The sequence below is a fragment of the Trematomus bernacchii genome, unplaced genomic scaffold (genome assembly GCF_902827165.1).
Source record: "Trematomus bernacchii unplaced genomic scaffold, fTreBer1.1, whole genome shotgun sequence".
Lineage (NCBI taxonomy): Eukaryota > Metazoa > Chordata > Actinopteri > Perciformes > Nototheniidae > Trematomus > Trematomus bernacchii.
The window spans coordinates 8,208,182-8,232,912 of NW_022987513.1; the positions used below are offsets into that span (position 1 = coordinate 8,208,182).

Sequence of the window (24,731 nt, forward strand, 5' to 3'; positions counted from 1 at the left end):
GTGGAGTAATGTTACAATAACATTAGTTTACGATAAAACCACACAAAACTTGTAAATTAGTTACTGCAAAATATCTAGTACGTTAGCTACGTACGTTATCATTACATTGGTAACGCTAACGTTATGTCACATAAATCCCTACTTTAATTTGGTTTGTTTAACCCCATACAACTGTACTAATGTAGCCCTGAAACACGTAGGCTACTTTCTACGGGTAGGCATGTGACAGTCAGTAACAATTACGGAACATTAAGTGCGGTGGTAATACTTTATAAATACAGTCTGAATTGTGAGAAATAGATTACTTTGGAGTAACGAGCCCCGCATAGAGCAGCGACCTGCTGCAGTTGTGTGAGGGCGCCGCTGGGTGAGTCTCTCCGCTGCTCTTCTCTCCACAGCTCCCTTTTCCTAAAGAAAAGAAGAGGAGAACTAGGTCCGGGGAGGAGGGCCGCCGCCATTATCGGAAAGCTGGCAGAAATAGCACTTTCACACACGCAATCTGCCCATGAATTGACCAGGACATGAACAGTTTCTGTTGCAGTAGAAACATTATTTGAGACAATACACCACGGCGATTGCAACAAACTCACCGTTTTCTCGTGTGCGCGGCCGGCCCAGCATTATGTGGGAACAACAATGGACAGAATAATTATTGAAAAAGCAACGTGGTGAACCGAGAGGAAGACGGCTAAGCAGATTTTTATACGCCTGGATTTCTCTACAGGAAACCCCATTGCAAGAACAAATCTGATTGTTTTAGCATTCGAGATATTTATTTCTTCATTCCCCGTGTTTAATTGCAACGCTAAGAGTGATGCTGGTCAAGAGGATCCAGGCATGGGTAATGGATATTTAAATCTAAGTACGCCATCGCACAAGTTTTAGTTTTATCAGTATTATATGTGAATTGAGAGGACCCATAGTGTATTCTGCGGCTTTATGCTTATGCACATCAGGCGGCGAGGGCTGCGGCAAGGGCTGGCCTGACAGATGCAGGAGGAGAAAGGGAGAAATGCGATGGTATGTACCCTACTCTCTATGCTATTCTTTATCGGCTATTTCCTCCAGAAGCTGTCGAGGGCTGCACCCTGCAGCCAGCAGGGTAAATAAATTCCCTTTAAACATTGTCGGTGTGGAGAAGGTAGGCTATCCCAAATTTCGGCTCTGCAATTTCATTATGTAGACAGGCCTGGCGTGGTCAGCCCCTCTGTGTGCACCCTAAAGCCCATGTTAACTGGTAATCCTTCGCAAAAAATATAACGTTACTAGATCTTATCTAAGTAAGTTGGTTATGTAAATGGGATTGGTTTAATGTGTGCTTTTAGTAAACTGTGTTTTTATTTCCGATAGACTGATCAGTGTGGTTGTTTTTCTTCGTAAAGAACTTGTCTGCATTTTGGTATCCGGCCTAGCTCAGCTGAGCGGTGTGGACTGCCCATGGTTGCTTTTGACCCTGCCGGAGCTGTTAGTTCCTAATGTGTGGACACCTCATGTTACATGTTGTTCATTTCCTCATATTTTCATTTGTCATGATGTTTCACTCCAGTGAATCAAATCAGACAAAAGTGAAATTCTGCAATATGTCATGTTTGCCTTCTATTGAAATTGTGAGCACATCAGAAATGCATCAGTGCTATTATGATGGAGGCATTTATCAATGCTATGATAATAGAAGTTGGTCTATTAGCATTACGTGTCCTAATGGGTTGAGCAAATTCAGTGTCTTTGGCAGTAATTTTTAATAAGTTCTTTATTCAGTCACCGATTTGTCTGTGGAGATTGGGCTGATGGCTGCTGTTTCAGTTAGGTTGACAGACTGAGGACTCTACATCATATTCATTTTCATGCTATCACCCCACTCACTGATCAGCTGACATTGTCATTTAAAGAGCACCACTCCCAATATGTTTTTTGGTAGGATTAATGAGTGATCATTTTGCATGGATACACCTTGATAAGGCTATGTCTGACATGTGTGTAATGACATATTTATTTTAGTTTTCTATGATATTAAATAAAGTACTTGGAGAATTTGGACTGTTGGTGAGACAGAATAGGTTTGTCACTTGCATCTCAGGGGGAATATGATGTGATTTGTTTGTTATATGTTATACTACATAATTGGACTAAATATTCATCAGATTAATTCTAATTTGATAATAAAAGTTGTTAGTCAGTCACAATCAGCAACAAATCAGCCTAAAAATGTAATGACATTTGGAAAAATCTGTGTGTTTCCCCATTTGGAATTGAGTTTACTTGATGTTATAGTGCGACCCCTTATTGGAAATATATTGACTGCTATCATCTTTATTATAATTTGGATGGTGACTAGATATGATGTCATAAACTACAATGTATTGATTTTGACAAATGTTTAAATTGAAACACATTCAAGGCCATAGTTGTGATCATGGACAATTCTCAGAGCGCAGTAAAACGTTGAACCAGCATTAGTTCCCCTTAAACATTCTGCCTTACAATCACCACTGACAAGGTCCACTCCTTCAATATATTTTGGTATACAAAGGAAATGGGCACAAAATACAATAAAATGGTCTTATCATTCTCAGATATAGGTTAAACTCGATTACTGTGAAGGGAAAAGACCTTATGCAAGTTGACATTTTGCAATGGTTATGTGGAATATATCACGGTATAAAAATACTGTAAGTAACATAATACAAAATTGCAAAGACCATTATCACATGAATAAAGCATGTTTTAACATTATGTTTTTAATTTTTATTTTACCATAGTCCTAAGGTTTAGGGTCTGACCTTTTTACCCATTTCAATTCAAAATGTTGTTCTGTTCATAACCCAGTTTGTCTGATTCTTTTTTTATTTCTGTTTTTTTACAGGATCTGATGTCACAGGAGTGAATAAAAGAACCATCTGCTCATATCACTGCATGGCCCTTGTTTAAAGTTGAAGACCAGCAGAAGAAAGTGAAATCTGATCTCCTCTGTGGATCAGCAATTTTATGGACAAACATTGAAGTGAACTCCTTTATACAGTGCCTGTTTGTGGCAGGATGAGAGTCAGCAGGCTATGATGGCAAAAAAGCAAGATGCCCGGGCACCCATTTACAACCTCATTGTGGTGGGTTTGTCAGGAACTGAGAAAGAGAAAGGGCAATGTGGGGTTGGCAAATCCTGCTTTTGTAATAGGTATGTGCGGCCAAGCGCTGATGACTTCTACCTGGACCACACATCAGTGTTGAGCACCAGTGACTTTGGGGGTCGAGTGGTTAACAATGATCACTTTTTGTTTTGGGGCGAGGTATCCCGGGTTTTCGAAGAGGGGCCTGAGTGCAGGATGCACGTCGTTGAGCAAACTGAATTCATTGATGACCAGACATTTCAGCCACATCGTAGCACTGCTATGCAGCCCTATATCAAACGGGCAGCAGGAACCAAGCTGTCTTCAGCAGAGAAGCTCATGTACTTCTGTACAGATCAGCTGGGCCTGGAGCAAGACTTCGAGCAAAAACAAATGCCTGAGGGAAAGCTGCAGGTGGATGGCTTCCTGCTTTGTGTTGATGTCAGCCGGGGCATGAACCGCAACTTTGATGACCAGCTGAAATTTGTCACAAATTTGTATGGTCATATTAGCAAGACTAAGAAGCCCATTGTGCTGGTCCTCACCAAATGTGATGAAGGAGTTGAACGTTACATCAAAGATGCACATACCTTTGGTATTACAAAAAAGAGTCTACCAGTAGTTGAGACATCTGCACGCTCAAATATAAATGTGGACCTTGCCTTCCTCACGTTGGTTCAGCTTATTGATAAGGGCAGGGGTAAACCCAAGATCATACCTTACTTTGAAGCCCTAAAGCTCCAGAGTCAGCAGATAGCTTCTGCAAAGGATCGCTATGAATGGCTTATCAACCGCATAGTCAAGAATCATAATGAAACCTGGTTAAACACCAGTCGTCGCATGAACACCTCTCCAGAGTTCAAAGAATATGTCTTCTTGGAGGGAACAGCTAAGTGCAAGAAGCTTTTCCAACAGCATGTCTACCGTCTGAAACAGGAGCACATTGAGAGGCGTCGCAAAATATACTTAAGCACTCTTCCTTTAGCACTTAGTTCTTTAGTGCCTGACCTAGATGAGATAGATCAGCTGAGCTGGTCTGGGGTACAGAAGGTCCTCGAATCCAAGCAGCACTTTGCCCATTGGTTTGTTGTTCTGGAGGACTCACCATGGGAGGATACATCTCACATCGACAACATGGAAGATGAGAGAATCCCTTCAGACCTACTGGAGACAGGTGAAGCAGAAGACCTATTTAATGCCCACCTTGAACATCTGCGTAATGAGTGCAGGCGGGCAGAGATGAGGCTGCAGTTCAAACAAAAGTTGTCTTCCTCTCCCTTTGTCACACCTGGTAGGCCGTGGGAGGAGGCCCGCAGCTTTATCATGAATGAAGAGTTCTACCAGTGGCTCGAGGAGACAGAGTACTTGGACCTGTACAACCGCCATCAAAAGGAAATCATTGACCGTGCTAAAGAAGACTTCCAAGAGCTCCTACTGGAGTACTCTGAGCTTTTTTACGAGCTTGAGGTGGATGCCAAGCCAAGCAAGGAGAAGATGGGGGCAATTCAGGAGGTTTTGGGTGAAGAACAGAGGTTCAAGGCGCTTCAAAAACTTCCAGCTGAAAGAGATGCTCTGGTGTTGAAGCATATCCACTTCGTCTATCATCCTACAAAGGAGACCTGCCCTAGCAGTCCTCACTGCGGAGACTTTAAGATTGAACAACTTTTAGTTTCACGTTTCCCCACGTGTTACCCCTTTTTCGATGTGAAAGCTCACTTTGGGGACACCAAAGCTGATAGAATCAACCTTGTCATACTAGGGAAGGATGGACTGGCAAGAGAATTTGCCAATGAGATTAGAGCTCTCTGCACAAATGATGACTGGTACGTGTTGGATGGGAAGATGTATGAACTGACGCTGCGGCCGATTGAGGGAAATGTACGTCTTCCAGTAAATTCATTCAACACCCCCACTTTCACCCCTCACGGATGTCTGTGTCTGTACAACTCAAAAGAGTCCCTCTCCTATGTGATTGAAAGTCTTGAGAGACTTAGGGAATCAACTCTAGGACGAAGAGACAGCCAGCTAGCGCAGTTGCCAACCTCACTGCTCTTAGTCACTAAAAGAGGTGTAGGATCATATGTGGAAATTGGTGGAGAAACTGCCTTACACCTAATAACACAGGGACAGCAGACTGCAAGGAGGTTGCAGTGTAGCTTTTTAGACCCTGCCTCCCCGGGTGTGGGCTATGGCCATAACGTCAATGAGTCCCAAATCAACCAGGTGCTGAGGGGCCTCCTGGATATTAGGAGGAGCCCATCCTTTAGTAGCAGCTCCCCGCCCCTCCTCCCTGAGCCTCCAGGGCTCAGAGACTCCCCTCACCAGCCAGCGCAAGAGGCAGACCTTCGAATTGTCATGTGCCTAATGTGTGGGGACAACTATGACGTTGAGCAGCTCCTATCCCCTTTTCTGATGCATCAGCACTGCAGGCCCATGTCTAATTGTGGCACCTCTGTGCTGTTGGAGCAGACAGTTGGCGGACACAAGCTGGCGATAGAGCTCTCTCTGCTCTCATACCACGCCTCCTTCACTTTGCGCAAGAGCAGGTTAGTGCACGGCTACATTGCTGTGTACTCGGTCTCCCGAAAAGCCTCCCTGGAGACGCTTTGTGCATTCCTGTGTGAAGTTCAGGACATCATCCCGGTTCAGCTGCTGGCAGTGGGAGATAGCCAGGCAGAGCTCACTGACAGCGACTACGCCTGTGAGCAGCAGATGCAGGGCGAGGAGCTAGCACATGAGATCGAGGGTCGCTTCAATAGTGTGGTTTGTGGATCCGGGGGGGTTGTGGGAGGTCTGCATAGGATAGAAATGTTCCATTCTTTTCTGATGGAGGTGGTAGAGAAACGCAACATCGTGGAGGCAACGCACATGTACGATAATGTGGCTGAAGCATGCACCAATGAAAACGTATACTCCCCACGCTGCAGTTCTCCCAGTCCCGTCACCATGTTCCTGGATTCAGAGGACGACGTAGAGCCTTCCCCGCCATACTACGATGGCACACTCACTTCTCATGGTGGGGGCTTCAACCTGCCTGACCTAGATTCCAGTGACATCTCCGTCATCTCTGAAATCAGAGACTTTGAGAACAAACTCAACAACAAAATACCCCCACAAGTAAGAGTTAAACCAGGCGTCACCTTTGACTTCCGGAAAGTGAGCCGTAACCCGTATATGGATACAATGGGTCACCGTCGCTCCCTCCCCTCTGCGGTTACCTGGGTTCCTGGTGGCGATGTGGGCTACGATCCCTCAGACTACGCCGAACCCATCGACGCCGTTTCAAAACCCCGCCCCAGCAATGAAGAGATAATCTACTCGGTGCCACACGACAGCACGCAAGGCAAAATCATCACCATCCGCAACTCTAATAGGATGCACTCCAACGGAAACGGCTCCGACAGCGAGGCCGACAGCAGCTCCCTGGAGCGAAGGAGGAAGTTCTCGGCAGCGGGGGTGAAGCCTCGTCTTTACCGCGACCGCTCCAAGAGGCTCGGCAAGTTCAGCAGCTTCCGCACAAGCTTCATAGGCAGCGACGATGAGATAGGAGCTCTTCCAAAGACCAAGGAGGATGATTTCGGGACCCTGAAAAGCGAAACTCTGACCGAGGAGACTGAAGACCCAAAAAAGAGGAACATTCTAAAGAGCCTGCGACGAACAGCCAAGGTGTGTATTAAGCCAACTTTTCTCTTTTAATCCTTCAAAAAAAAGTAGCTAATTGTAATTTTATGTGCATTAACAGAAATGAATGCATTACTTATTTTTTAAACTGTTTTCTTAAATGTTGTTCTATAGGTATGATGATAGCAGGTTTACAGATGGTATGAAATGTGTGGGGGGGGTCACTGTTAAGTGAGCATGTTTAGGGTCCACACATAACGTTTGTGACTGAATTCAACAAGTGCCACTTAGAAACAAGATAATTATCCGTGTTCGAGACTCTAATGGAGTGCTCTGTCTTTCTTTTTTCTGCAGAAAACAAGAACAAAGCCCCGTCCAGCAATTCCCAAGCCCCCGGAGAGCACTTACTTTGGGGTCCCTCTAGTGAATGTGGTTTCCCCAGACAGACCCATCCCACTCTTCATCGAGAAGTGTGTCCGCTACATTGAGACCACAGGTGCGTTGTCTTTTACACGTGCTGCTGCTCTGCATGTGATGTGTGCAAAATCAGATTTAAGAAGGGACATTTATGAATTGTATTTCTTTACTGAGCGTAATAATTCTAATGTTGTTGATTAGATACCTTATAATGATTACCGTTGACCACAATCTTATGTGAAAGTAATACATTGATTTATTCAGCACTGCTAGTACTGTATGTTTCGTCATATGTGTTTCCAAGGGGGCTAATGAAGTGTTTGTGCTTGTTTCCCCACTGTGCCCCCCCCCCCCCCCCCCCCCCACGTCTCCCTTGTTTTTTTCTCTGCTGCACTCTCTTTTCCTCAGGCCTGAATACAGAGGGGTTGTACCGAGTAAGCGGCAACAAGTCAGAGATGGAAGGCATGCAGAGGCAGTTTGAACAGGGTGAGCCCATCATCAGACTTGTTAGGCAGACACATAATTACATGTAAAATCCAAACATAAACAGAGAGTTACTAAAGGAAAGTGACATGCAGCTGAATGTTTGCTCCTGATGGCAGCTACTGCTTATTTCCTATGATCCTTCTAACGCTCTCTTTCTCTTCGTATAGACCACGGATTGGACCTGGTGGAGAAAGACTACGCCATAAACACTGTGGCTGGAGGCCTCAAAAGCTTCTTCTCTGAGCTGCCTGACCCCCTGGTGCCTTGTCCTCTGCAGGTGGACCTACTGGAGGCTTACAGTAAGCAAACACTGCTGGGCAGGGAGGGTCTTCACAAGAACATAAAAAATGATTATTTCTTTAAGAGGGAGGGGAGGGTGCTGGGAAGGTTTTTGCAGTTCTATTTTGCTCTGCCTTAGTGTTCACAAGAATAATTTTCATGGTAGTACGGAGACATTCAAATCAGGGTTTCCGTTAGCCAGTAATTACCGGTTTTTAGCCGGTAAAATTAATGACAAACCGGTAAATGAAAAACCTGCCGGTCAAAATATCCGGTAATAATTAGGGATGCTCCGATCGATCGGCCGCCGGTTATTATCGGCCGATATTCACTCTTAATAGTTTGATCGGTGCTCTCTATAAAGGCCGACCAGGAGAGCTGGATCTGATCCATATGGACATAAACGCGAGTGAAGTATAAAAGGACGAGAGAGAGAGATCAGATCAGCTGCTGAGTCTGCCGGAGACACGCAGCTCTGCATGATCACCTGAAGCCCCGCCCACTGTTTAGCGAGCTGCATGAGAAACAGACGGGCTGTCAGGAGAGAGAGGGAGGGAGAGGGGAAAAGAGAGGATCCGTTTCTCCCGTGTTATTATTCAAAGTTAATGTAAACTTTTGAATAATGTACTTTATCTACTAAAAGTAGTTTGTTAATAATTTTGTTGTTTGTGGAAGCGCATCATTTATTGAAAAATGAATCTGAACTTTTCGATCTGTTACGATTATAAACTGAAGCAATATAAAAATGAGCCCCATTAACTGAGTTTTAAACATCAGCATATCCGGTCATAGTCACACAGGGAGGCGTGTGGCGCAGTGGATAGAGCCTTGGTGTTGGGATAAGGGGAGCACAGGTTCAAACCCCACTGCAGTCAGCATGTCGTTGTGTCCCTGGGCAAGACACTTCACCCCAAATTGCTCCTGTGGGGATTGCCCACAGTATTGAGTATGTAAGTCGCTTTGGATAAAAGCGTCTAACAAGTAACATGTAATGTAATGTAATGTAATGTAATGTAATGTAATAGTCCAGTAATTACCTGCTAACGGAAACTACACAATTCTTATTATTATTATTGAAACATGACCGGTAAGTTTCGAATTTGACCGGTAAAATTAATTCTTTCCGGACATTTGACCGGCAAGAAAAAATCCTAGCGGAAACCCTGATTCAAATGGCTGTGGGCAACGATGAGTATTAATGGTAGCTTCTCTCTGTGTGTGTGTGCAGAAATCAATGACCGAGAACAGAGGCTCTACACCATGAAGGATGTCCTGAGGAGGTTCCCCAGGGAGAATTATGATGTGTTCAAATATGTAGTGAGCCACTTGCACAAGTAAGACCACTGTTTAAGTCACTGTGATGGATTTGTTTTCTTGTGGAAGACTCCCATTTGTTTTTTTCAGCATATGATGAGTCATTTGTGGTGTGTTTGTTTTTCTCCTCAGGGTGAGTCAGCTGCACCGGCTGAACTTGATGACCAGCGAGAACTTGTCCATCTGCTTCTGGCCCACCCTCATGCGGCCGGACTTCACCACTATGGACGCCCTGACGGCCACGCGCACCTACCAGACAATCATCGAGAGCTTCATCCACCAGTGTACATTCTTCTTCTACAACCAGCCCCTCCTCGATTCCCCCACGGGCCTCGCGGGCCTCCCTGCCTCCCCCACCACCACCCTCAGCTCTGCCTACTCTTGTTACCGCTCGTCTCCGCCCCACAACGCCGCACACTTCAGCCCCCTGCAGCAGTCTCCGCCCACCACCCCCCAGTCTCCCCTGCAGTCCCTGCTCCCTCCCCTCCACCAGCACCCCCACTCTCACCACTCCCCTGCCGAACAAGAGACGCTGTGAGAGACGCTGACGCCACATGTGCCCATGATGATGCTGGACCTTATCACCTATACACTAAAATAAAAATAAATAAAAGAGAAGTGCACTTGCACACTACATCTTCCATCCTGGACAACTGAGGGCATGAAGAGAGGAGATGAGGAAGTGTACGAGAAACTTCCCTAACCGGCCATTTGTGTCCATACTCGTGTGCATCAGGGCGTGAGGCGGCCATTATCAATGACTCCTCTGAGCCCCCGTTCACCTGGAGTTTAACATCCGGTCAGAGGTGTCCGTCACAGCCTCTCATCTGTCTACAGCCTCCAATTATCCTACACTACCAAGAAATAGAAACCTTAAAGCTGGAAGAATTGATTTGTGGCCATTGTGTAAAACTGTTTTTTTTGTTCATCCTGAAAGTACTGCCACTGGATTTTTAGACTGCTCCTCTGTAGGTCCTTTGGGCAGCGGTCTGAGGTCTACCTTCGGGTTTTCTCATCGGCTCTACTTGAGCGGTCAGCATGGGGAGGGAAAGGAAGTGAGGGGGGGGATACACATCCAGGGATGCACTTTAATGATCACTGTTGTTTTTCCCCTCAAAAGGGTTTTTTGTTTTGTTGACATACTGTTTTTTTGTGTGTTTTTTATTTCACAGCTCAAACAGCCATACCCATTGCCTCTACAGAGCTCTGGTAGATCAAACTTTGTTTACATCAAACTTGTTTTTTGTATCCACAAACGTACCTGAAGCACTTTTTTGATAGTGTAGTATTACATCTGAAGAAATGCCACGTTTATTAATTGTCCATATTGTTTGTTTTTAGTGGCTGAATGTGGCATCAGTGCAGGCTTGTAAAACAAAGTCCTTTTTGTAAAAACTTACGTTCTCTTTAAGTGGATCCAGAAGTCCCATTTGAGGTTGATGGGAAATCTGAATTTACTCATAATCACCCAGCCATGTGAAAGAATCGTTTTCTTTCAGAGTTTGTCCTCTTTCTAGCTGTTGGTTGATCAGAGTGGACGTTTAGGGAAGTTTGGTTTAATTACACCAATATAATATCAGAAGAATCTACCTGCTTTCAGTCAAGTGAAGGAGAACATTTTGCCATTTTTGAATGTGTAACCTAATTGTACCCTAACACAACACAATTGCCATCTGGTGTCTATTGAAACCAAACGCTTGAAACATGATAGGATGCTGGACGTGTTGCTGTGGCTGTCTATCTAAAGCTCTTTGTACTCATCTAATATTAAGGACCTTCGACTCGGAAGGTTTAGTATTTTCAACGCACTGTTACCGCTAGTCCTGCTACACAATACAATGACCAGTAGAAGTAAAAAAAAAAATGTTGGATGGGAAACATTCAGGAGGAGGGAGTTCTGTCTTATTAAAAATGGACCACCAGACACTGAGGTTCTGGATGATCGTGGCGGTTCTTGGTTGCAACAATGTCAGTGTAGTTTGGCTTTGTAGTATTTGGGATCACCACCTACTGGTACTGTTGGGAATGCTGTTAGGAACTCAGTCATTTTACGCGTTCTTGGGCTCTTCTCAAACCGCTCAGAGCTGTAACATTAAGACCGGCACTTTCCCCACTATAACACGACTCCCGGGAGTATATAATCTTACCACTTCTGACACAACCTTTGGCAAAATGTGCTGTTCAATGAGCAAAAAGTGAGTGCATACTACTCTATAATGGTTGTTTATTTGTATGTTGGGGAACACCACCCGTTAGTCAATGGTAGAAAACATTTCTAGTGTGTATTTCAATGATTGAAAGTCCATTTTTACAATTTTTGTGAATGGTTCAAGGCCACTTAAGTTTAGTGCATGATTTAAAAAAAGATAAAATAAAAAAAAAAAGATAAAACACACACACAGGGAGAAGGATGAAAGCCTCTCCCGGTTTTAAAACATGAAAATTAGTGCGAGAACAAAAACAAAATGCTGAAGTGAAATAGCTGAAACGTGAAAAGTTTATGTACTGTGCACCAAGAGCAAACCATGGAATTTGTCTGACTGAGACCAGTGTTTGAAGATGAAGGCCTTATGTGAACTGTATAATAGTTAATAAATTAAATCTTGTAAAATTGTCCTAAGCTTCCTTGTGTCTTTCATTGAGCCGTTTGAACAAATCCACAGATATCTCAATCCATTAATTCTGCATTTTCATTCCGTACTTCATTTGTAAAAATACATTGTCTGATTCTAATTTACAAAGCCACATGCTAGCAGTTAGATCAATATTGTCACAACAAAGGAGCCCGGGGAAATCAAGAACATATAATTTGGTTGTGCAAAAATGTCAGTATTTTGTAAAATAGGAGGGGTGGGCTCATGACAGATTCTCAAAAGCCCCCGCAGCACCATGCTGTCATCTGACAAAATATCACACAGGCTATTATTATCCACAGTTCTCACTAGTGGTTAAAATGCTGATTGACAACTTGTGAAACAATGCATAAATGCTACCTAAAGATAGGGGCCAAGCTAAATTAATATAATTGTTTAAATCAGGGGTGTCAAACTCAAGGCCCGGGGGCCAAATCCGGCCCGCGACTTCATTTTATGTGGCCCCACAAGAGCTTGCAAAGAATATAATATGTTTATTATACGGTTACATGCTACTTTACAGAAGCACGTTGCCCATAAACGACATGTCCCACAATGCATCTCAAATGTGACTTTTTCTCAGAATTTGACTTTTTTTTCTTCAACATATGTATTTTTTCTCAGAATTTGACATTTTTTGTCAAAATATGCCTTTTTTCTTAGAATTAGCTTTTTTCTCATAAATTACTTTTTATTTTTTTATTTCACTTCTTTTTTCAAAATGTCACTTATTTTTTTTTGTTTTTCCAGAATGTGGCTTTTCTTTTAAAATCATATTGTGACATTCTTACTGAAGAGACTTGCAATTATTTGCCCTAGACTTCTGCTTTCAGACGTAGTTAATTATGAAGTTATTCCGATAATAATCCAATGCAGAGGCAATAATGTAATATAATACATTATTTTATATATATTCAATATTTATATATGTATTTTTATATAGTCTTAAAGTTACAACCGGCCCTTTGAGTGCAACCATAATGCTGATGTGGCCCGTGATGAAATTGAGTTTGACACCCCTGCTCTAAATGAAGCATATTAAAGAAGCTTGATCCTACACAACACATCGTACCTGCAGAAAAACCTCTGCCACCGTGCAGGTGACTCTGAAAAACATCAATTATTTACAGCATATCCTTCATGAGTGACTGCACAGTTTTAGTAGAACACACACACACGAACACACACAAACACACACAGTATCTGTTGACCCATGCAGAGCGACTGGACAGTGTAATGCTATGGCGTCCTCTTGTGGTTGAATAGAGTTACAGTAGGGAGAAGAGGTGGGCGTCTGCATGTCACGTGATACCCTGGTTATCATGTTACATTTGATTAAAAAGTAGAAGTATCAGTCACTAATTGACCTGTAATACCTATGTTGACACGATTTGCTATTATACAGTCTACTTCCTGCTCAATTCCACACATAAAATCGCACATCTGACTGAAAAGTCCAATATGTCTTCTGTACATGTATGTCTTTTGCATATAGGTTAATTTGAGGAACTCTGCAGCCTGAGATTATAAATGCTGTGGTTTATGGGAAAGATGTGATTGAGCACATTCTGAGGAATTGATTTTTGGATGTTTCCTAAAGATATATGCCTATATACAATTCACTGAATGAGGCCTATCACACGGTTTGAGTGTAATTATCCTTTTCATTGCTATTGGCACATTAAGCGCTTACAAGAGTAAATCAATTGCTGACCTGAATGTGCTCTCTGTGAGCTGCAGCACTGAGGCCTGTCACTACCTCGCTCCACTGCTGAGTGATAGGCTGTTCACGATTGTTATTAATATTAATAGTGTTCAATCTATAACCTGATTATTCTTCAGGCTATGTGGTTCTTTCATGTGTTCCCCATGTGTCCTATAGTTATTCAGTTCACTTTAAAACAAAAAAAAGTAATAATTTCAGTTATTTGAAACACAAGAGATGTATTCGGGCAACTCACCCCCCCTTTATAAACCCACATTTCCAGTTTTGTTGCTCATTTATGGTGGTACTGTACCCCATACTATTTTTGTAATCCCAAATTGCTACCCCATTATCTCCTTGTAACTGAATATGTGTTTAAGTACTGGTATACCAAGTGACACTATACATTGGGAATATACTGTTTCACTTTAGCCATTTGTACTTGTACACATCAGGACCTTACTCACAGTAAATACACAATCTGTGTCTACAGACTTATCTGCAGATTGTTTAAAGGGGCATTCTCCAACTTACCTGTCATTAGGAGAACAAATGCAACAGTATAAGGACTTCTGTGTATGTGAAGAAGCCTTTTTCAGAGTCTGAACAAAAAAACATAATCATCAGGGAAAGTGTAGTTTTGGCCGGATACTTAAAATACACAACAGAAAGCCTTTGTTACAAAGTGTTGGTGTGGAATTTTTAACGACATGGCAGTTATTGAGCCATTAATGTTGTAATGCTAAATTGCTGGTGCACCCTAAAGTCAGTATAAATGACACATGTACACTATCCATTGTTACATTTACATTTGCATTGGATTCACATTTTCATCATGCTTTGGCCAATTTCATACTGGATATCTATTTATATGTTCATATGATGTAAATATTAAGCTGAGCATCAACATCAGATAGTATTCTCCATGTATAGCACTTCCCCCATCTCATGTCATGGGCCTCTGCTAATTAAAAACAAATGGCAATAAAAACATTTCAGATGCAAACAAACCTGTTGAGAATGACAGAAGCCGTGACGTATGAAAGATAGCTTTATTGCACAAGGTGTTAGAATGATCTTTTTAGTTTTTGCTTTCTTTTCATAGAAAATGTACTTTTGAACACAAGCAATTGCTATAACAAGCAACTCAAACAAATGTTTGGGATACCCTCAACATTATTTTTTTGTTTGTTTTGTTTTTCATACGTTTTTTCCTTCAATTTTTCCCTTTTAGCAAGCATGCAATGATTTTTTGAGGATGAACAAAATACAAAATAATGAGAATAAAAAAAGTAAATAGGACAAATGACGACATCAAACAACCTTTAAAAAAAGAATAAAAATCCAACAAATTAGTATCAAAAACATAAAGGGAAAGAAAAATGTTGTTTTTGTGCCCATTTCAGAAGTAAAATATTTTTATTTTTGATACTATTTCAATTTTGAAAGTGGGGCATTCGACCCTGATGTGTCCCCTGATTTATTCTGACGAAAATAGCTCTTCATACAAAACTGTGTTTTATGTACAAGACTTAATCTATAAACAACACTGACAGGTGGAGATGATGGATCTAGTATGTTTAGGGTGGTGAACTTTAACCTTTAATTTATCTGAGCGGGGGGGGGGGGGGGGGGGGGGGACAGGAGTCAGAATGCTTCAGGTTTGCGGACCGACTCCAGTCCAGTATTTACACAACAGCAGTTTGTGTGACGAATAGCTACGAGTCCCTGATTTCACTTGGATCTACCCACCGGCCTTAGTACTGTTCGGCCTCTGGAACCAAAACATTTGACAAAAACCCAAAAAACTAAAATAAAAGCAAATATGATGAATGAAAACCAACACACACCCCGTCCCATAAACAAACAAACAAAGCAAAATGGATAAATAAATATAAAGCACAAAACGCTATCATGGAGATGCTTCAAAAAGACATTCCAATAGGTAACGTGTGAATGTACAAAATGGAGGGGGGGGGGGGATAAAGAAGGCGGGACATGTACAGTACTTCAGACAGGGCAACAACAAAGATATAAATTGTGTGAACATTATATCATTTTTCAAAGCGGAACTCCCTGACATATAACATCGCTCATTATTATATTATTTTGACTTCATTCACATCATCACTGGGATTCTTTCTGATGTTCGGCTGAGTGTCACCAAGGCAGGCGGGAAGTGGTCACCGAAGCATTAATACTGTAAGTAACATAAACCTCATTCATGGATCTTTTAAATATTACATGATTGTTTCCATCATAAACACACAGCAGAGTTTAAACCAGGGGGATTGTGTTTGGTTAACCCAGCCAGCCTGCCTTTCAGAAACTGAAACTAAAATATAATTTTAAAAGTATTTTCCCCTCTCAACATTGGGCTTGTAAAGGGCCGCTCTGTGTCCATACAGGAAACACTCTTCTCTTAGGCGCTCTACATACAGTAACATACAGAGCACCCCGTATACATACTTTAATTTCCTTTCTTTAGTCCAACCTTTTTTAAATTTCTCTTCTTTAAATTCCATGATTGAGCGATTGTCTCGTTCTTAAATTTGACATTAACATTAAATTGCTGTATATACTACTACACTATGGTAGTACATACAATTTATACTTTGTCATAATTTCATTTAAATGTCAATAATATACCTACATAGAAATATATATGTAAATTCTTTATAATACCAAATATTCTCTATTTGTGATGTGAGAACTTATGGCGGGTTTATTTGGGTTGTCGTGATTTGTTTCAAAAGTGAGACACGGTTCAGCTGGAGAGAGACGTGTGCAGGGCGTTTATGGGATAGATCTTTCCTGGAGGAGAACCTGAATCTGTTCTTTTGGATTCACCGGAAAGAGAAAATATGCCAATAGCTTTATGGGACTTTAGGAGACACACAGAGGGTGAGAGAAACAGTAAGAATAGGGAACTTAACTGGAAGTCCTGCAAATTGACAATAATACTGAAACTATGGAGGAGTATGTGTGTGTGCATGAGAGACAGGATGGCCACACAGCTTCATACTGGCTATCGTAGTCTTCATCGTCATAAACAAAGAGCTTCAGCTCCTCAATTAAAGTCAATATATCCAAATGACCACAGAATCACGTCCTGTTTTTTTTTTAGCTGTGCTACTCCTGCGGGCGGAGCCGAGCACCAGCCGGCTGGATCTGTTAGTTGGAGTTAGTAATTCTTTTAAAGAGTCCCAGGTGAACATTAACGTAGGGTTAGCTGGGTCTCTGTCTGGGAGGAACCTGTCCCGAGGAAAATCAGAGCGACCGCTGGGCAGTTCACCGTTAGTCAGGTTTTATAGAAAGATGGTGGCATGCCCTTTCTGACCCAGACTGAAGCAGCGGGGCAGCGAGTCTGTGCGGGGCGGAGGCTACACCAGCGTGTACGACTTGGAGTACGCCCCCGCGCTCTGTTTCTGCAGTCTCCCCAGAGCGGAGGAGCTGCTCTCCAGCAGCGAGTCTCTGGAGCCGCCCACCTTGTTGCAGTTGCTGCTCGTGCTGGAGGTGGAGGCCGTGGCCGCGGTGTTGGAGCTGGGCATGGTGAGAGTCCTCTGGGGGAGGGTGGAGGTGCCCGAGCTGGCCCCCAGGCTGCTCAGCCCGGAGTGGCCCAGCGTCAGGACCTGCTGCTTGCTGGGGTCTAGAGTCTTGTGGCGGCCCTGGGTGTGGTACGCCCGCTGTGTCAGGCTGCGGATGGAGGCTTCCCGCGGCGGCACCACTGGGCAGGGGTCGTGCAGCTCCCCTTGCTTACGGAAGAATGGGTCTGTCTTCATGTAGAGGGGGAGGTTGCAGAATTCACCTGAGAGAGGCGAGAGGAGAGGTTAAGATTAAAGTCATTCATGGTTTCCTGTTTTAATGCAGTTACAGACTGCAACAGCTCCTGTGTCACACAGCAGGGCCTTCTTAACAGCAGACAGACTGTTTAACACGAGCGTCACATTATGAACACTGTCACCATCACCCCACACCTACAACATGACCATCCTGTATCATTTTATATTATATTTTAAAGCTTGTATCATATGCAATTATTTGAATTAATACTTGAATTAATGTTGTTTCTATAACAACTATCTGTGAAATTATCTATGATCATATATAAATATATACTGTAGGTGCAAGGCATATATATGCTTATAGCTATACTATTTTCACATTTTTGTTTATTTTTATTTTTAGAATGTGTTTTTTTCCGTGTGCATTTTGACTGTCCACAGCTGCTGTAAGAAGACAATATCACTGGTTTCTTCTTTTCTTCTTTATTCATGCTTTCATACCAATATACTAACCATCGTACTAACACATGTCTCGCTGGTTTTAAGTAGATTCTTAATAAGTGTGAAAAGAAATCAAGCCTTTGCGTGTGACATGAAATATCAGTGTTACTCCTTGCTTCTCTGTGTAGCTTTAGGCGGCCTGGTCAACTGTGTGCAGGTAATACCTTTCCCCACAGATTCTAGTTAATCCCCACTTCATATTTGTATTTGTTTGGAGAAATATCTATTCAAGCCCTATTGTATTTATTATTTGTAGTTATATATTTCCTACGTTGGATTTAGTCTCTTGCTTCCCATTACTCTCAGTCGTGTGTGTCAGGGTATGGCTGGTCTAAAACGTAGTAGAAGCAAGAATCTGCCTCCACATTGAGTATCCTCACTGATCAAGAACAAGTCAGATTGTCCTGCCTCGTTTGGAACTTACTTTTATTAGCGCGGTGGGGAATGGGCACCGCCACATTCTGCCGGCGGTCGTAGTCCTGCGGTTTGGGCGGCGAGGCGGTGAAGCGGCAGATGCCGGGTTCAGACGGCGTGCTGAGCGAGGTCATGCTGTCCGCGGGGTCGTTGGTGCCGGTGGTCATCTGGTCGGACGAGCTGTCGGAGATGAAGCACTCGGTGATGGTGAACTTGGCGTGCTGCAGATGCTCCTCCAGCTTGGCGTGCTCGTACGCCCGCGCCAGCTCCTCGTAGGTGGAGGAGGCGCTCTCTGTGGACACCATGCTGTTCCGACCCTTATCTGGAACACATACGTATTGGAAATGTATTAAAAAAAACTCATATTTAATTTAAAGTGGATACAATTTCTGTTTGACTGATAAAATAACATTATTTATGATATTTTGTATTGAGAAAAGTAGGATGACCAGATACAGACCCTTTGGAGAAACTGAAACTGTTGAGTTCATTTATGGTTTATGAATTGATGTGAGTGGGCAACTGTATCCTTATTTATTTTGATGTGTAACCTTGATGCTTATTGCAATGACACTATTTGTATTTAGTCACTTTATTATCTGTTATTTATTCCCCTTTTTTCTGTGCAGTATAGTTAGGGAGGTTAAAGATGGAATATATTTTCTCCAGTCTTTCATTTGGTAATTTGAAGATGCATTTATGATGTATATATTATTTATATGCCACTGGATGGTTGGATTAACATTTGACCACCCTTTGAAAACCCTTTCTAAAATATTCTTGTATGATACTACATAGGTGTACATTACATCACGTGTGGAATAGATTTGCCCGTGGATGATTTAAATTGAAAATATTTAGAAAAGTGAATTTTTCTTATAGAGAACTAAAATATTTTCAGTAGATTTTTATTGAAGAACTGCCATTTGCTATACATTATTTTTAAAAGACATAAAATAATTAGTATAAAATAATGTTATCGAGCGATGGTTCCTGGCTGCGATGACCCACCTGTGTCCTGCGACAGGCTGGCGCTGTAGCTGTCGCTCTCCGTGGCGGTGATGCCGTGAGAGCCCATGGTCCGCCAGTCGGAGGTCAGAGTTCGGGCGGAGGCCGTCGATTGGCTCTGACTCGGCCGGCTCAGCGTCCATTGGCTGGAGTATCTGTTCCTGGAGCTGTGGGCGGACTTTATACTCTTCCTGGACACGGGGTCTGAGAGGGGATCAGAGGACAGCTCGGTGTTACAAACACTGTGTATCCATGTATCGATCGAGACGAAAGCTAGATACTGACTTTACTTACTCTAGTGGATGAAGTAGAATTCAATATGAGATTAGGGTTAGAGATTATCGATTTATTTCATTTGAAAGCTATAACCGCTAATTACCAGTTTTGTCATGGTCGATACCGATAAGATAACCTCCATCACATAAATATATTTAAAAAAATGACTTATATAATAACCTGTAGTTTATGCACACCTGAGGGTAAGAAAGGTTAAGATGCAGCGAGCAAAGACGGATGATTTATTATTCCTTAGCTCGGAAATAACCAAACCTTCCTGATTGTCGTTAATTAACAAAAACAAAGAACATGTTTGTTTATCTAATTTTTTTCCTCAAGTACATCAAAAAACTTGTGTTGTCTCTCTGTGAAAAACATCCACAGCAGCAACTCTTGTTATTTGTGTCCGTCTTCTCTGTGTTAATAGGCGGTTTACAAACTAACTTTATAAAAAAGGTGCATATTGCTACTAACTCTAGTTTGTAGACGCTGCGTTTGTCACGTTAAAGAAAGCAATTTAGCTTTGTATTTACATGCAGTTAATAGCATTAATGCATCATGAATACATCATTATATTAAATTCCCAATATTTGCAGATAAAGCTCTCTTTGAATTGACCTGCTCTATTTATTTCGTGTACCGTCACATCTTTGCTAAGAAATACAAACTCACTCGTGCCTGGGCGGATGTCGGACATGTCGATCAAAGGCCCTGAGTTCTGGATGAGGGCCTGGTGGTGCAGAGACACGCCTGTGCAGAAGTTCTGCGGATTCACTGATTGGCTGAACTCAGTGTCTGTCACAGGCACTGCTGCCTTGTCCTCTCCTGTTGCAGGCAAAACACGAATATAAACAGTTAGACAAAAAAAAAAAAACACATAATTAACGTAAGCTAGAAGACGTGTGTGTTGCTGCCACATGCCTATTTGTTTGATTCCTTCCTTGTCCTCGATGAGTAGCTGGACACGAGGGATGTCAATGTGGAGCCTCGGCCCTTGAGGAGGGCCCTTCACCGGAGTGTCTATACTGCGATTGTTCTTGCTACACACATGGAAAAGGACACATTTGGTCAGATTATTTTTGGGGTTGCGCCTACAAGATATATGACTTCCTCTTCACAGCAGGCATTAACAATAGCACCAAAAAAAAACGGTCTCTTACCTGATAAGCATCTCCGCAAGGCTCTTAGCATCTATAGGAAGACAAGATATTAGTTAGAGATTGTTTGGCCGTGAAGATACACTTCATTACACACAATAACACCGATCTCTGTCTGAACTACTCCTTTTCCCTCCCTCTCACCTCTAAGTCGTTTGAGCCTCTTCTCCTTGCGTTTCTTGCGGATAATAAAAAGCAAAGCGACGCCCAGAGTGACCAGGATGACGGGAGAGCCGATGGAGAACAGCTTCTTCACGTCATCCCCTTCTCCACGAGCAGATCTAATGGGAGGGATTGTGCCTGCGGAAAGGAAGAAAACCTTCAGAACAGAACATTCAGTGAGAGAGGCACTCAAAAATAAACGTATGTCGGACACTCACTGCCGTCGTAGTCGGTGGTGGCAAACTGGGAGCTCTGGTTTCCGCAGCCGGCGCTGTTGCAGGCTTTCATCTTCAGCTCGTACCAGGTGGCCTCACGCAGCTCGCTGAGGAACAGCTGAGAGGTGGAGTTGGCTTTGAGGCTCTGCCACGCCCAGGTGCCTTTGGGTCTGAAGTCCAGCATCATGTCGGTGATGGGGCAGCCGCCGCTGGTCCAGCCCTGCAGGTTGATCCCCGCGTGGGTGGAGTTGATGTGTGTGAGCAGCGGCTGGTCCTTGTTGAATACCGGTTCTGTTCACAAGAGAGGAAAATACACATGTTAGAATGAAACAGGTACTGGCAACATCATATATCTGAATTTATTTGTGATATTTCAATGAACACCTGGAAAAATACTGCTATTTGTATTTATTTAAATAGTATTAAGTAGGTGGAAAAGAGCAACCACAGGATTATTATTGGACTGACACATATGTGTATATGCTCATGATCGGCATAAAGCATCTTAAAGGCAAATCACAACGCTTTAAAGTGGAACTAAGTCCATTTCCATAATTCATATATGTTATTTCTTTTATATAGGATTGTCGAAAAATATTAGCAAACATGAACTACTCTCACCCAAATCCACAAACTATAATGCTAAAACCTCAAATGAGCTAAATGCTAAATTGACAAAGAATTAGGAAAGATGGAAAAATAATATCCAAGGGGATCTTTCTCGGTGTATGAGCACATTTTCTGTTCTTATGTTCACACATTTTGATTGGACTGTATTAGGCCATGGAAATAAAATATTGGAATTCCTATTTTAGGTGGCGTTCCCCTTTAAAACAAACACTAAACAGGACTGAACAGCAAAAGCCAAAAACAACTATATTCCTTTTGGTGTCCTCAGATTTATATCTCTGGTCTCCTGCTTCATGCATGTCTTCAACACGTCACCCCCCCCCCCCCCCCCCCTCACCTCTTCCATGTGTCTTGGCCTCGATGATCTCACTGATGCGTCCTGAGCCCACGCTGTTCTTGGCGGCCAACTTGACCTTGTACCAGGTTCCACAGCGCAGGTTGTCCAGCCTGAAGGAGCGCTCACTGGAGCTGATGAACACGTCCCTCCACTCCTCCGTGTTGTCCACCGAGTACTGCAGCACAAATCCTGCAGAAACACCAACACAAGTCATTTAGAACAAGTACTGCACATTCAGGAAATTAAAACGTGGAGCATTCTCCCTGCTGCTGCATCTGTTGGACACCAGGGGGCAACCATCAGCTACAATCACTTTTAGTTTGTCAACTTAATGCCTAGAAATATTGTTTACACTGTTATGTGCATTATAAATGTGTTGATGTAATTATGTAAACAATATCCTACTTTTAAAATGTAAATAATATCCTACTTTAACATTTTGTTAGCTGTAATTTGGCCTCTGACAGATTTTTATCTTTCACTGTCAACATTATTTTACTTGTTAGTTCTGCTTTTCTTTTCTATTTTGAGATATTTCTATTTTGTAGTTGTTGATGTATTACTTTTTTATTTTCACATTATTTGCAATGCCTAGTTTAACACGCTGCTGCGACGAAAACATTTCCCAAATTTGGATCAATAAAGTAATTCTTATTTTTTATCTTATTTGTATAAATGATATAACGAAGGTGAAGCACATTGAAAAACATCCGTCACAAAATCAGATAGATCTTTTGTTGGAGGGCAGGTGTTCCTCTGTTCACAGAAAATCTCACCTCTGATGGAGCTTCCCCCGTTGTCCCCAGGGATCCAAGCAAGGGTGATGGAGGAGGTGGAGGTGGTGGAGACGGTCAAGCGAGGCTGATCTGGAGGAACTGGGAGTAAAGAGAGAGAGAGTGACTCAGCAACAGAGCCACTAAACAAACACATCCTCCACTGGAGTTCCCCTTAAACACATCTCTCTCCTCACCTTGCACCACCAGGTTGACTATGATGGTGTCAAAGCCCAGAGTGTTAGTGGCCGTGCAGGTGTAGTACCCAGAATCCTCCGCTTTGACCGAACGCAGCACCAGTGTGCCGTTGGATAGGATCTGCCGCTGACTGTCCGCCGTCACCGGGATGGCAGTGTCGTCACTGAAGGAGCCAAAACAGATACAGATGTTATTGATCTCATCCCAGAGGAAAGTTCTCGGTGAGTCATGGCGCTGACATAGAAGAGGTAGAAGTTGATCTCTGACCTGTCTTTGGTCCATTTAATTGTGGGGGCGGGTTCTCCCACGGAGCCGCAGGGAAGACGCACTTCCTTCATCCAGGGTGTGGTCACCGTGCCGCCGAAGGACAAGATCTTACCCGGGACTGTACACACACACACACACACACAAAAATAATCAATCTTTGACACACAGAAAGTGAGAGATATAATAAAATACATCAAAATACAATAAAATCAATACATTAAAAGAATGTGCTTCAGCAACTGTCTCAACAAGAAGTTTGTCTTTGTACGTTCTGATGTGTATCTGCCAGTCAGCGCTGAATGAGTGGCCCAGTTTGCCTAAAGGCCTTAACTCACTGCTGAGGGAATAGAGAGCTGGTTTAGCGTAGCCCCTCCCCTGACCTCTCAGTGTCAGTCTATCTTTTCTCCATAGATCCTCCCCTCTATTGATTCTCTCCGGCTATCTCTCTCCCCAAGGGTCATTTGACTGGATAGGCCCTGTTCATCACCACATAATTAACAACAGCGTTTCTTGCAACACAGCCGCCACTCAATCAATAATACGGCTGTCAATCAATAAGGGAGAGCGGGACGGAGTGCGAGGAGGAGCGCGAGTCATGAAAGTGATCTGTGTTAACGGGAGATCATGTTGCCGTTTCATAGCCATCTTAAGAGCGCGCTGCCTCGTAACCTTTACAGAGATCTCTTTACCCTTCTCCTCCACTACAGGCTCGCCCGGAGGACCCACCTTTCCCAGCAGGCTCCACTGTGACCTTTGAGCTGATGTTGCCACGGCCGGCGGTTGTCACGGCTGCAGACCAGATGTGGTATTGTTTACCGCGGGTAAGGTGCGTGATGCGGTAGAAGAGCATCTCCGGGTTGGCCTCGTACTCGCTGGGTGCCTGGGACAGAGGGCACGCAATGTCATGTTAGAGAAGTATGATGAGACAGGGAGAGGACAGCGGGGGGGGGGGCAGCTCCTGTACTGGGAACTCTAGCAGCTTAAAGAGTCATTACAGGTTATACTTTCAACCTGTTCAAGTGGGTGTGACACATTTAATATCAACCTTTTTGTGATAATGTGTCATCCCATTAGAAAACATAGCAAGTGGTAGCAGTAGAATTGTCAATGTTCAAGGTGTTTGGTTTTGTACATGATATGCTCCCACATTATAATAACTGTGCTTTCCTGTCTAAGGGCTACTGTGTGTGTGTGTGTGTGTGTGTGTGTGTGTGTGTGTGTGTGTGTGTGTGTGTGTGTGTGTGTGTGTGTGTGTGTGTGTGTGTGTGTGTGTGTGTGTGTGTGTGTGTGTGTGTGTGTGTGTGTGTGTGTGTGTGTGTGTGTGTGTGTGTGTCTGTAGTAGCTGTATCTGTTCCAGCAGTGTCCTTCTTTTTTTTTTATATTGGCTTGCAATCCGCCAATAGACAGAGAGAAAAAATAATTGAAAAGTCTGCCCATAAGTCTTTCTCA

At 43.0% G+C, this 24,731-nt stretch overlaps 2 protein-coding genes across 4 annotated transcripts in view; one reads left to right on the plus strand and one right to left on the minus strand.

The window, feature by feature from the left end:
• The first annotated feature begins 240 nt into the window (after positions 1-240).
• On the plus strand, positions 241-11,837 carry arhgap35b (Rho GTPase activating protein 35b). 2 transcript variants are annotated; one of them, XM_034113224.1, is made up of 7 exons: positions 241-1,020; positions 2,864-6,770; positions 7,080-7,221; positions 7,551-7,628; positions 7,796-7,927; positions 9,136-9,241; positions 9,354-11,837. In XM_034113224.1, the coding sequence occupies exons 2-7, from the start codon at positions 3,054-3,056 to the stop codon at positions 9,757-9,759; spliced, it is 4,581 nt and encodes a 1,526-aa protein (XP_033969115.1). In that variant the 5' UTR covers positions 241-1,020; positions 2,864-3,053; the 3' UTR covers positions 9,760-11,837. The 2 variants fall into 2 exon arrangements, with proteins under 2 accessions (XP_033969115.1, XP_033969124.1); XM_034113233.1 differs by having other exon boundaries at positions 241-841.
• A 3,748-nt stretch (positions 11,838-15,585) lies between these two features.
• LOC117468880 (Down syndrome cell adhesion molecule-like protein 1 homolog) overlaps positions 15,586-24,731 on the minus strand; it is a 56,964-nt gene continuing 47,818 nt past the window's right edge. For both annotated transcript variants that reach the window (XM_034113247.1, XM_034113255.1), the window contains exons 21-33: positions 24,009-24,162; positions 23,283-23,400; positions 23,015-23,178; positions 22,821-22,919; positions 22,045-22,233; positions 21,081-21,368; positions 20,845-21,000; positions 20,704-20,734; positions 20,465-20,583; positions 20,216-20,368; positions 19,271-19,471; positions 18,270-18,581; positions 15,586-17,367 (exon numbers count right to left, since the gene is read on the minus strand). In XM_034113247.1, coding sequence (XP_033969138.1) covers positions 16,943-17,367; positions 18,270-18,581; positions 19,271-19,471; positions 20,216-20,368; positions 20,465-20,583; positions 20,704-20,734; positions 20,845-21,000; positions 21,081-21,368; positions 22,045-22,233; positions 22,821-22,919; positions 23,015-23,178; positions 23,283-23,400; positions 24,009-24,162 — 2,409 coding nt within the window. In that variant the 3' untranslated portion in view covers positions 15,586-16,942. The remainder of the gene's footprint in view (positions 17,368-18,269; positions 18,582-19,270; positions 19,472-20,215; positions 20,369-20,464; positions 20,584-20,703; positions 20,735-20,844; positions 21,001-21,080; positions 21,369-22,044; positions 22,234-22,820; positions 22,920-23,014; positions 23,179-23,282; positions 23,401-24,008; positions 24,163-24,731) is intronic.